We start from the raw sequence: 13722 nt of genomic DNA, 5'->3' as shown, positions 1-13722 counted from the left end.
AGATAACTGGACATCCCCTGACAGAAGGGTCAGAAGGAAGGGACGAACCAGACAGTGTGCAGTATAGCACCAACAAAACACATATTCCTGCAGTTCTTTAATGCTTCTTCCCAACCACTATCATGACCCCACTTCTAACTTACAAATCCGGTGAGACTGGAGCATGTACACTGGTACAGATAAGACCTCTCGGCACACACAATCCAGGAAAGATAAACCTATCAGGAAGAGGAATGGGAGTAGTGACACCATGAGGGTAGGGGGGAAAGGGAGAGGAAAAAGGAGGAACCAATCACAATGATCAACGTATAACCCTCCTCCAAACAACAGAAACGTGGGTGAGAGTGGTCAGTGTAAGATATGAAATTAATATTAATAATTTAAAATTTATCAAGGGATAACAAGGATGAGAGGGTGGGGGAAGGAGGGGAAAAAACAGGAGTTGATACCAAGGGCTCAAGTAGAAAGAAAATGTTTTGAAAATGATGATGGCAACATATGTACAAATGTGCTTGATATAACTGATGTATGGATTGTTATAAGAGTTGTAGGAGCCCCAATAAAATGATTTATTTTTTAAAATATAACTTAGAAACCTGTACTATCCCATAAATTTAAAAATTATATCTGCTTCTGTATATGTAAAAGAATGGATATTCAGGCATATGAATCAGTAAGACCAGAAAGCTATAGCCAATACGCCTAGCAATTACCTCTATGTTGGAATATAAGTGATCTTTTTTTATTTGCCTCTTTGTATTTTCAAATTAATCTACAACAAATGATTATTTGGATAATTTTTTCTTTAACCAACATGCAACATGTTTGCCCAAATAGTAGGAAGTAAAGAGACTTTAGACTTTAATCTCAATATGAGAAATATAAATGAAAACACGATACTACTTTATACTCAGTATTCGCAAGATTAAACAGATGGCTAAAACTGAATTCTGATCCTTGAGATTGAAGAAAATGGGAACCCTAAAACACTGTTAGTGGTAGCAATAACTGAAAAACTATTTTGGAAAACAATCTGTCATTATTTGGTGAAATTAAGTATATGCATGGCCAAAGTCAGTAATACCTTTCCTCAGTATGTACTACAGAGACACCTTTGTATAATGACGGATATTTTTGACGATACTGACAGCACTATTTGCATAAGCAGTTTTTTTATAAATCATTTTATTGGGGGCTCTTCGATCTCTTATAACAATTCATACATCAATTGTATCAAGCACATTTGTACATATGTTGCCATCATAATTTTCAAAACATTTTCTTTCTACTTGAGCCCTTGATCTACAACAGAATGAAATAGTATCCTGCTCCAATCCTATACACATACACTATTATTTCAACCTACTGAAAAACATCTCGTTTCAAATGCTGAGGTAACAAATAAAAACAACTTTCCAAATTGCTATACCTTTTGAACAAAATATATCATTTTATAAAATCAGTCAATTCTGTTTATTAACAGTTGAAAGTTAACAAACTTCTATGATGACCCATGTTGCCCCACTAGCTAGTTTTAGAGTTACTTTCCATTGTAAAAAAACCTTTTATATGTGGGCATTCAGCTGGATTAGGCTCACTATGTCACTTTGGACTAGGCAAAATCTGGGTAACAAGGACAGTTTCTGAGTCTAGGAGATAGAGATGCTCCACATAGTTTATTTTCCAGTCACTGAGAATGGAACGACACCCATATATAAATGCTTACAAACTAATATAAAAAATATCCTAATACAGCCATAAATTGAATATTTAGTCAAACTTGCCACAGCAATTTATGTAATTGTTAAGTGTAATCAATAAGGTTAAAAAAAATCTAACATTGTCAATTTTATTATCCCACAGAAAAAGTTTAAATTGTTTAGGAGACAAAATTTATAATCTTGAACATTATATAATTTTCTCTAAAAGAAATAATGACAAAACAATGTATAATTGGCACTAGTTTCTCAAATCTATTATATCAGAAACTATTTTCTCAAGTAGTCAAATTATTAATTTAAGAAATGAGCATTTTATTAAAAAATAAAATCCCTAACTATAAAACTTAATTTGCAACTAGTTGATTGCCTCTACTTTTAATTCAAGTATACTGCTTTTTATAAAATTTTTTTTAATTAAAAATCTATTTCACTTCTTTCTGCTATGTATCTTATTTTCCACATTATACAAGAGCAGAGCAAAATTTCTTGCAAGATAGTTCTGTTTTTTGTGTATGTCACATGTTATGTACTTTTATCTTATAAGTAATACAAAATTGTGGCAGATTGTTACAAAAATGGCTGCAACATATAATCCACTAACATGCTCTTCTTACAATGTGACACTGACAAATTCTCTTTGTGATTATTTTAACCATAAATAGAATGGTAATGTTACATGACTTCTAGTTAAATCAAATATGCCATGTACTTTCACCTTGCTCTTTTGAGATGCTCTCTCTTGGAACCTAGCCTCCAAGCTGAGAGTCATGTGTAGGTGTTCTGGCTGACAGCCCAGGTTGAAGTCCCAGCCAAGAGCCGGCATTAAACACTAGACACACACGTGAGGGAGCTTTCAAACGGTTCTTGATCTCAACCACTGAGTCATCTTCATCTACCCTCCAGCCACCTCAACTGATGTCACATGGAACAGAGAAAAGCAGTCCCGACTACGCCACCCAGACTCAAATTGCAGGATCAAGAGCAAAAGAAATAATTGCTATGTATTAAGCCACTAAGTTAGAGATGGTTTGTTATGCAATAGTACATAAATGTAACACATCTCATAATTAGAATTTTGAAAATGAAACAAAAAGAAAAATAAGTGCCCTAAGTTTCACCACTGTTAACATTTTGACACAAATTTTGTACTCAATATTCCAAATGATTTCAGGCTAAACAGTTAATTTCTAAAAACTGTCTACTATTTATATCTGGCTAAAAAGAAGAAGGAAAACCACTAACATTAATTCCATTTTTCTTATTCTCAACTGCTCTTTCACTTACCTATTCTAAGTGAGGCGTCTAGGAATTATTGACCCACTAATATTCCAATCTAGATCTTGGGTTCCAATGACAGCTGCACTGGCTTGTATTTCCTGGAAGGAGTGTCAGTCCCAAATCTGAAATTTTCAAGGACAGAAAATTAAAACCCTAAGTATAGACACCATCTTTTAGTCACTTATAATTTCATCTCTACATTTATGACAGCTGGTTGCAGAGAGGTGAAATTCATAGCAGTGAAACCAAGGTTTCACTAAAAATAGTTGGGTAATGTCTGTGATAAGATTATATCTATCTACATACTAAGAAAACCAATCAATATGAATATTATTCATATTATGCACCAAACACTTAAGACATTGATGAAATTGAAAAATGTTATCAACATTTTCAGTCTGAAATTTTACAAGACCAATGACTTTTTCATCAAAAATAACCCTTTTTTTAAACCGCACATGGACTTCTCCGGATCGAATACATAAAAATCAAATTGGCTATGTATATGGGAAGATATAATGGAGAAGCTCAAAATCAGCAGCTAAAACCAGGCCAGGAGGCAAGTGTGAGAACATGTAAGGTTAGAATAATGATGAAGAAAATTTAAACAAGTCCACGAGAACCAAAATATGACCTTGAGTCATGTCCCACCTGAATTTCAAGATCATCTTACGAACAAATTTGAATGTAACACTAATAACAGAAGATGATACAAGGTATGGGATGAAGAAGCAAAAACGTCATTAAAAGGACAGGAAAGCCCCAGCACCAAAAATTAAGTGGATTCCTGCCTCTCCCCCGAGAATAATTTGTTTCAAAGGACGACACTGATTCTGCAGCTCCAAGTGAAAGACATATCTGATCAGAGCACATGGGAGCAGATGAAGGGGGAGGAGGAGAGAGTGGAACATAGCCTGTCCCACCAGGCCGTGAGGATAATGTTCCTGAGTAGAGCAGCCAGTCCACAGAGAGAACAACATGGCTGGCCCCACTATGAGAAATGATGCCAATCAGTGACTAAGGGCGATACAGGGGACAGCATCAGAGACACAGTGTGGGAATTGCACCTGACCTGATCCCACCACACCGAGGCAAATCACTGGGGGAGTGCAGTAGAACAGCAAGGGAATGGAGTGGCAAGGTCCCCAGGGAATGCTGAAAGTAGACTTTGGGGCCAGGGCATGGTGCCCCAACAGACTGGACTGGAAAACACTCCTAAGGGACAACAAACGATCCTTGAACTAACTACAAGCTTTTCTTTCATGAAATGTTTTGTTTTGTTCTTTGCCAGTGGTTTGTTTTTGTTGTTTTGTTGTCTGGTTGTATACTGTTGCTTATTTTCCTCTGTCTTGTTTTCGTGCATGTTAGTGTCTCCACAGGTCTGTCTGAATAGGACAGGCTGGATGAACTATCTGGAGGAAAAACAATGGGACCGAAAGTTCCGGAGGGACTTGGGGTGAGGGGAGGTAAGGGGGTAAGGAAGTGGTGTTAACAAACAAAGGGACAAGGGAACAACATGGGACCCAAAATGGTAGTGAGGGGGGAGTGGCAGGCCTGGTGGGGAAGGATCAAGGGTAAGGTTGCGTAGAGAAGAGGTATAGCTGTATCCCAGGTGGGGACGGAGCATGGTAGCAGGGCAGGAGGAAAGTCAAGGGAGATGGAGGAAAGAGCTAAGAGTCAAGGGGCATTTATGGAGGTCTAGACAAAGACATGTACATGCAAATATATATATGAGGATGGGGAAATAGATCTATGTGTCTATATTTATAGGTTTAGTATTAAGGTGGCGGAAGGACCTTGGGCCTCTACTCAAGCACTCCCTCAATGCATGAATACTTTCTTGTATTAAATTGGCACTCTACGATGCTCACCCTCTCGACACAACTGCTGAAGCCAAAGCGGGTGAAAAAGTAAATGTGGTGAAGAAAGCTGATGGTGCCCGGTTATCCAAAGAGATAGTGTCTGGGGTCTTAAAGGCTTGAAGGTGAACAAGCGGCCATCTAGCTCAGAAGCAACAAAGCCCACATGGAAGAAGCACACCAGCCTGTGCGATAACAAGGTGTCGAAGGGATCAGGTATAGGCATCATCAGAAAAAAAGAAATCTTACCATAGTGAATGAAGGGGAAAGTGCAGAGTGGAGACCCAAAGCCCATTTGTTGGCCACTGGAGATCCCCTCACAGAGGGTTTATGAGAGGAGATGGGTCAGTCAGGGTGCAATGTAGTACTGATAAAGAACACAGCTTTCCCCCAGATCCTGGATGCTTCCTCCCCCCAACTACCATGATCTGAATTCTACCTTGCAGGACTGGATAGGGTAGAGGTTGTACACTGGTGCATATGGGAGCTGGAGGCACAGGGAATCCAGGGTGGACGATACCTTCAGGACCAGGAGTGTGAGGGGTGATGCTGCGAGAGAGGAGGGTGAGTGGGTTGGAAAAGGGGAAGTGATTATAAGGATCCACATGTGACCTCCTCCCTGGGAGATGGACGGCAGAGAAGTGGGGGAAGGGAGACTCCGGATAGGGCAAGATATGACAAAATAACGATGTATAAATTACCAAGGGCACATGAGGGAGTGGGGAGGGAGGGTAAAAAAAAAAAAAGAGGACCTGATGCAAAGGGCTTAAGTGGAGAGCAAATGCTTTGAGAATGATTGGGGCAGGGAATGTACGGATGTGCTTTATACAATTGATGAATGTATATGTATGGATTGTGATGAGTTGTATGAGCGCCTAATAAAAGGTAAAAAAGAAAAAAAGAAAATGATTAAGGCAATGAATGTACAGATGTGCTATAAACAATTGATGTATGTATATGTATGGATTGTGATAAGAGTTGTATGAGCCCCTAATAAAATGTTTAAAAAAAAAACAAAAACGAAAATTTCCAGTGGGGGGTGGGGGGGGGAAAGGACAGGAAAAAGAGAAAAGATCAGCACTGGTGTTAGAAGAGACAAGAATAGACTCTGAAATTTGCTTTTAATTGTATGTAGCTAAGGGAAATGAAGTAAAGAACTGAAAAGATATTTCAAAGTGCAGCTTGAGAAGACAATAAAGTATTATAATGAAATGTGAAAAGACCTAACGTTAGAAAACTAAAACATAAGAACATACTTAGCATATCTTAAACAGAAAGAACACAAGAAAAAACTTAAGCCTCGAATTGCAATACTGAAAGACCTTATGGGAAAAATGTTGAATGATACAGGAAGCAACAAAAGATGGAAAGAATACACTGTATGAAAAACAACTAGTCAACATTCAAACATTTCAAGAGGTAGCCTATTATCAAGAACTAATGGTACCGAAGGAAGAAGTCCAAACTGTACTGAAGGCATTAATAAAAACAAGGTTCTAGGAATTGACAGAATTCCAATTGAAATGTTTCAAGCAGATGAAGCACTGGAATCACTCACTTTTCTGTGCCAAGAAATTTGGAAGTACTTGGTCGACTGACTGGAAGAGATCCTTATTGTTACACACTCCAAAGAGAGGTGACACAACAAAATGCACTATAATATCATTGATATCACATGCAAGTAAAATTTTGCACAAAATCATCCAACACCCCAAACTATTAGGGCCATCAATGAGGGAATTGGGACAAACCTGAGAACTTTGGTTCAGGGAATACATAGTCTATCGGAAATTGGGAAGGACACAAATACAGGTGAGGCACAAATTGACTAGTGAGATATATTGAAGATAAAACTCCTGTGTACATCGATAAAATTTACCGAGAGTAATTAAAGAGAGCCCACAGACTGGGAAAACATCTTTAGCAATGACACATCAGACAAAGGTCTTATTACTAAAATCTATAGTACTCTGCTACCTTACAATAAGAATTAATTGCCAACCGAAGAGGTGGGAAAAGTACCTGAACAGAAGTTCACTGTAGCAGGGGCCAGACCGAATCCAGGAGTACATATGGAAGACAACTAAAAGGAGAGGAAAAGAAAAAAGAAAAGACATAGGTAGCAGGGAAATGGGGCACTAACCCACCTAAGGGGAAGGTGCTGTTTATATCTCCACAGGAGAGGGAGAAAGGGACAAGACTTTAACCTGGTCCGCCAAGATGTGAATGCAACATACTGGAATGAAGCAGGGAACCAACAGAGAAATCTGCAGGGCAAGCCCCAATCCCAACTACATGGACACGACCACCACCAAAAGAATCCACTTCAGAGGACAGCACTGAAGCGACAGCTCAGGGAGCGGGGGCAGGTCTGATCAGAGCACACAGGAGCAAACAAAGAGGGAAGGAGAGCGAGTGGAACACATCCTGGCCAACCAAGCCCTGAGGACAATATTGCTGCTCATAGCAGCCAATGCAGAGAGGACCGTAGGACCGGCCCCACCACAACACGGCATCCCTCACTGACCATAGCACTACAAGGGACGGAGCTGTGTTTGATCTGACCCCACCACACCTGGGTGAAACCCTAAGGGTGTGCAACAAAGCAGCAAGGGGAGCAAAGCAATGAAGTCTGTGACGAATACCAAAAATAGACTTTGGGGCCAGAGCATGGCACCCCATCAGATTTGATCAGAAAACACTCCTAAAGGTCAACAACAGACCTGAAACTATTTACAGGCTTTTCTTTTTTTGTCGTTGACTTTTGTTTTTTCTTTTGTTGCTTTGTTTTGCTCTGTCCTGTTCTTGTTTTATTATTGTCTCTAAATATATATCTAGAGAAGATAGAAAGGATAAACAATCCAGAGGAGAAAACAATGGGACTGATAATTCCAGTCAGGGGGGGGGGGTCACATGAGATGGGGAGGAGGGGGAAAGGAAGGGGTATGTCAACAAACCCAGGGTAAAGGGAACAACAAGTGATCTAAAATCGATGGCAAGGAGGGAGTAGGATGCCTGATAGGGCTTGTTCAAGGGCGATGTAACCGAGAAGAATTACTGAAACCTGAATGAAGGCTGAACAGGATAGTGGGACAAGAGGAAAGTAAAAGGAAATAGAGGAAAGATCTACAAGGCAAGGACATTTATATAAGTCTACATACAGGCATGTACATATGTAAATATATTTATATATAACAATAGGGAAATAAATCCATGTACATATGTTTATATGTTAAGTATCAAAGTAGGAGACGGACATTGGGCCTCTACTAAATTACTCCCTCAATGTAAGACTACTTTGTTCTAATAACCTGGAATTCCATGATGCTCACCTTCCTGATAGAATTGCTGAAGACAAAATGGGTGCATAAGCAAATGAAATGAAGAAAGCTGATGGTGTCCAGCTATCAAAAGATATAGTGTCTGGGGTTTTAAAGGCTTGAAGATAAACAAGCAGCCATCTAGCTGAGAAGCAACAAAGTCTACATGGCAGAAGCACACGAGTCTGTGTGCTCATGAGGTGTTGATGGTATCAGGTATCAGGCATCAAAGACCCAGAACAAAAAATCTTATCAATGTGAATGAGGGGGAGTGTGGAGACCCAAAGCCCATCTGTACACAACTGGACATCCCATCTGTAGACAACTGGATATCCCCTTACAGTGGGTTGTGGTGAAGAAAGGAGCCAGTCAAGACACAGTGTAGCAACAATTAAACATACAACTAACTTTCCTCTAGTTCTTTAATGCTTCTCCCCCCCACTCCCCACTATCATGATCCCAATTCTACCTTACAAATCTGGCTAGAATAGAGCATGTACACTGCTACAGATAAGAGCTGGAAACACAGGGAATCTAAGACAGATAAACCCCTCAGGACCAAAAATGAGGGTAGTGATGCCAGGAGGGGTAAAGGGAAGGTGGGGGATAAAAGGGGAGCCAATCACAATGATCTACATATAACCCCACCCAGGTGGATGGACAACAGAAAAGTGGGTGAAAGGAGACATCAGTAAGTGTAAGACATGACAAACAATAATAATTTATAAATTTTCAAGGGTTCTAGGGGGAGGGAGGGTGGAGGAGGGAAGGAAAAAAAATGAGCTGATACCATCAAGGGCTCAGGTAGAAAGAAAATGTTTTGAAAATGATAGGAATATATGTACAAATGTGCTGATACAATGGATATGTGTATGGATTGTGATTGGAGCTGTATGCTCCCCCAATAAAATGATAAAAAATAAAATTAAAAAATTATCCAACAAAGACTGCAGCAGAACACTGACAGAGAGTTGTTGTAGAATCAGGCTTGATTCAGAAAAGGAGTGGAACAATGGATATCATTGTTGATGTCAGATGGATCTCAGCTGAAAGCAAAAAATACCAGAAAGATGCTTACTTGTGTTTTATTGTCTATGCAAAGGCATTTGACTATGTGGACCATAACAAACAATTGATACCCTTGAGAGACAGGTATTCCAGAACACTTAATTGTATTCAAGCAGAACCTGTATATGATCAAGAGGCAATAGTGGAAACAGAACAAGGGATAGTGTATAGTTTAAAATCAGATTAAGTATGTGTCAGTGTTGTATCATCTTACCTTATTTATTCAATCTGTATGCTAAGCAAATAATTAGGAAAGCTGAATTATATGAAGGATGTAGTATGAGGATTTGAGAAAGGCTTATTAACAATCTTTGATATGCAGAAAACACAACCTTGCTTACTGAAAGTGAGGACTTGAAACACTTGCTGATGACGCTCAAGGATTAGTTTTCAGAACTCAATGTTTACAGCCTTTAATACAGGTTTGACAGAGGTTAATTCTATATATCTATTTATATGTACTACAACTATCTCCATTTACTATAGTAGTGCATGCATATAGGGGGCAAACTAAGAAAAACTTTGGCCATAACCAAACACTGGAAGGAATAAATCACTGGGCCTGAAATCTCAGGATCATAGCCTCAAGGTCAACTGGCATAACATAATCCACAAAGACAATGATCTCCATTCTATTTTGGAGAGTAGTTGCTGGCATCTTAAAAGCTTGGTTCCAACCACTGGTCCTCAACTTGTCCAAGAAAAGAATAGTGAAGAAAATCAAAGATGCATGAAAAGAGTTGTCCATAGGACTAATGGATCATGAGAACCCCGAGATCAGAAGAGCTGGATGGTGCTTGGCAACCACTTCCAACTTCTTTGAAAAGAAAAATAGGAAGGGATAGAGTGAATAAAAATGTGGAACAAAACTCAAATCATAAATAAAAACAAGGGTTACTGTTGTGATTTAAGAGAATGAAGAAACCGTCAATACTAAGGCCCTTAGACATTGTTCAAATCTGGAATTTAATTCACCCTAGTAATTCTGTTTTCAGCCAAACAACAGAAAGACCTATCAAAAGAATACCAACAACCCAGGTTTGCACTCCTTAGAACAATCAACCATACAAGATGAAAAGACACAGCATTTTCCCGGTAAAAAAGGTGAAAGGATAGAAATGGAGAGGAAAGAAGGACAAATGGGAATGGAAAAACTGAAGTAGGAAGAGTGCTCTTATAATGTGAAGATTGTACTCAATTATATGAAACAAAAAGTGAATGGAAACAAATGTTCTCTGTAAACTTTCACCCAAATCACAATAAAAATTTAAAAATAAGTTAGGGGGGAAAAACCTGATTGAGTAAATTATTGAATGACATCTCCATTTTTATACGAATTAAAATTATAGCTGCAAGTAAAAAATATTTCAATATTCGCTAGCACAATTCAAATATATCAGTTCTTACTTCAGTCTTCCTTTATTAAATGTCCAACTTTCACATGCATATGAGGCAACTGAAAATATCATGGCTTGGAAGAGAATATTGAAATTACCATGGGCTATTGAAAGGACAAGCATCTTCCTTGGAAGAAGTATTATCAAAGTGCACCTTACAGCAAAGATAGTGAGACTATGTCTTACATACTCTGGACATGTTGTCAGGAGAAACCAATTCCTGGAAAAGGACATCATGTTTGTAATGCAAAAAGATGCAAACCCTCAAATAGATGGAGTGACACAGTGGCTGCAACAGTGGGATCAGGCATAGGAACAACTGTGAGGATGGTGCAGAACCACACAGTGTTTCATTCTATTGTACTTAGGTCGCTATGGGTTAGAACGGACTCAATAGCACATAACAACAACAAAGTAAAAATTCTTAAGATTTGTAGTCAAAACTAATTTTAAATGTGTTTCTTTAAGTGGTCCTAGTCATGTTGGAATATGATTATGCATTTATTTAAAAAGAAAAATTAATTCACCATAAGCAATGCAATATTGCTGTTCCTGTGTAAGGAAATGACTGGCAGCAACTAAGATTTACTGAGCACATATTATTTGTTAAAAATTCTCATATATCCGACGGAGGACCGGGGCCGGACAATGGCGGAGAAGACTCCAAAGAGTGTGAAGATTGCTCCTGGAGCAGTAGTGTGTGTAAAAAGTGAGATCAGAGGAGATGTCACTATAGGACCCAGGACAGTAATCCACCCAAAAGCACGAATTATTGCAGAAGCCGGGCCCATAGTGATCGGTGAGGGGAACCTAATTGAAGAGCAGGCCCTCATCATAAATGCTCACCCTGATAATATCACCCCCGATGCTGGAGACGTTGAACCCAAACCTATGATCATTGGAACCAACAACATGTTTGAAGTTGGCTGTTATTCTCAAGCCATGAAAATGGGAGATAATAATATCATTGAATCAAAAGCGTATGTAGGCAGAAATGTAATACTGACGAGTGGCTGCATCATTGATGCCTGTTGCAGTCTGAACACTTTTGAAGTCGTCCCTGAAAACACAGTGATCTACGGGGCCAACTGCCTCCGCCGGGTGCAGACCGAGCGGCCACAGCCCCAGACACTACAGCTGGATTTCCTCATGAAAATCTTGCCAAACTACCACCATTTAAAGAAGACTACAAAAGGAAGCTCAACTCCAGTTAAGAACTAAAAACATGCTAACATTTGTCTGTGACCAGTCCTGTAAAGGCCGCAGCATATATGCAGTCTTAGCTCATAGTAATGCACGTCTGTTCATTGTAGCTGTCTTCTGTAATTTATATCATAAATTCATGTAAAATGCATTGTTTTCTTATTTACTTCTTTTCTGATAATTTACATATTTTATGTCTTTTCCTCTTGTTATATAAAATATTGGCCACAAGTTTTGGTTCTGAAAACACTGGCCTGTGATAAGATAGGGCCTATTGTTATGTATTCATATACTAACATTTATTCACGTGAATAAACGTGCTAATGACAAGCCTTGTAGTGAGCATTCTTTTATTAGTGTTTCCAGTTTGCATTAATATTCCCAAAATAACTGTCTTAATTTTTTGTTATGTACTAGCTATCATAAACCTAATGTGTTTATCTTCACCTCTTGTGGATCTGCAGTCTAAATATTCAGGTAAATTTTCAGCAGCTATCAAAGTAATTTAGGTTTCACTTTGTTTTCAAGAAAAATATTTTTTTAGTAAAACAAAAGTAATCGGGGAAAGATATTCAGTACATTCCTTACTCAAAAGGAATGATGTCTGACCAACGTGACAAGTAAATGATCATTAATTGAATGATATTGCTGGGTTTCTGACAATTAAACTAAGTAAGATTTTAATATCTTTGTAAAGTAATGAAATTATTTTGGTAAACTACTAATTGCTAATTTTTAAACTTATACTTTTAAATTATATAGTAAACAAAACATTGATTTTACTGTTCTAAAGGTTTTTAATAACTCAATTACATACATTTAATGGAATGTACCTCACAACCTCTGAATAGGTATTACTAAGACAATAAAATATTAATATGCATTTTGAAATTTAAAAAAAATTCTCATATAAAGCAGGGAAGAAATATTCTCATCTTATAACTTAGGCACAGAGAGGTAATGTCTAAGGTCACAATCTCTTATGTGATGGGGTTGGAATAATAATACCTGAACCTGGTTCCAGAGGCCTTTCTTTTTCTTAATTTATTTTTAAGTGGACTTGGTAATTTTCTTTTCTTTTTTTTTTTAATTGAGGGTTCTTACAGCTTTTATAAAAGTCCATGTATCACTTGTATCAATCACATTTGTGCATATGTGGCCATCATCATTTTCAAAGTACTTTCTTTCTATTTGAGCCCTTGGTATCAGCTCCTCTTTTTTCCCTCCCTCTTTCACCATCTCACCCAGAGGCTTTTATTTTTAATTTTTAATTAATTTTATTTTAATTTTGATCACAATAAGGGTATTTGCATCTAATGATTTTTTAAACAAAATGAAGACAAATACATATTATATACTTCTCAAAGGCCCCACAAAAATCATGCAGTACTATAATATTAATAAATCATATTATAGCCTTACTGTTTCAAATCTAATTATCACAATGTTAGAATTAGCTTACAGTGTATTCTTCATTTATTTTTTAATTCCAGGTACTATTACTTTGAGTGTTCAGAATACATGGGAAAGGTCTGTATGATAAAAAAAAAAAAAAGAAAGGTCTGTATGGTCTTTATAATGAGTTCTATTATTGAAAGATACTAGGCATTTCTTTGCATAGACATCCACTTCACATTATATTCACAAAAACCAAAGAATAAAAACAGCTGAATTTCATGCCTAATAGATACAACACAGTTTCAGATATAATTTACTAAGCTTGTTTTTAGCTAACAATGTGTTTCATGTCATTTCTACATTAGCCTAATTCTTCAACAGACTAATGCTTTTGATGTTTTACTTCCAGTCAAAACACTTGTGTTAAAAAAGAACTCAGTATCACAAAACACAGAGAAATAATAGGTGTAGCAAATGC

The 13722-nt window shown here is 37.8% G+C and overlaps 2 protein-coding genes across 21 annotated transcripts in view; one reads left to right on the top strand and one right to left on the bottom strand.

The window, feature by feature from the left end:
* The window catches only part of NUMB (NUMB endocytic adaptor protein), a 183299-nt gene that overhangs the window by 109832 nt on the left and 59745 nt on the right, over positions 1 to 13722 (bottom strand). For 15 of the 20 annotated variants that reach the window (XM_075531659.1, XM_075531676.1, XM_075531678.1 and 12 more), the window contains one exon: positions 3006 to 3121. The exons of the other annotated variants lie outside the window; for them this stretch is intronic. The gene's annotated coding sequence lies outside the window, so the exon portion shown is untranslated. The remainder of the gene's footprint in view (positions 1 to 3005; positions 3122 to 13722) is intronic. 20 annotated transcript variants of the gene reach the window in all.
* LOC142425419 (dynactin subunit 6-like) lies at positions 11273 to 12176 on the top strand. Its single transcript, XM_075530650.1, has one exon. It carries the CDS (start codon positions 11292 to 11294, stop codon positions 11862 to 11864), a length of 573 nt encoding a protein of 190 aa, XP_075386765.1. The 5' UTR covers positions 11273 to 11291; the 3' UTR covers positions 11865 to 12176.

The sequence above is a fragment of the Tenrec ecaudatus genome, chromosome 14, assembly GCF_050624435.1.
Source record: "Tenrec ecaudatus isolate mTenEca1 chromosome 14, mTenEca1.hap1, whole genome shotgun sequence".
Taxonomy (NCBI): domain Eukaryota; kingdom Metazoa; phylum Chordata; class Mammalia; order Afrosoricida; family Tenrecidae; genus Tenrec; species Tenrec ecaudatus.
Note: the sequence above shows the minus strand (reverse complement) of the source record. Positions and strands in the feature narration are given on the sequence as shown.

Excerpts from the sequence above, each read along its gene's own strand:
- LOC142425419 (XM_075530650.1), top strand. The coding sequence starts at position 11,292 with ATGGCGGAGAAGACTCCAAAGAGTGTGAAGATTGCTCCTGGAGCAGTA.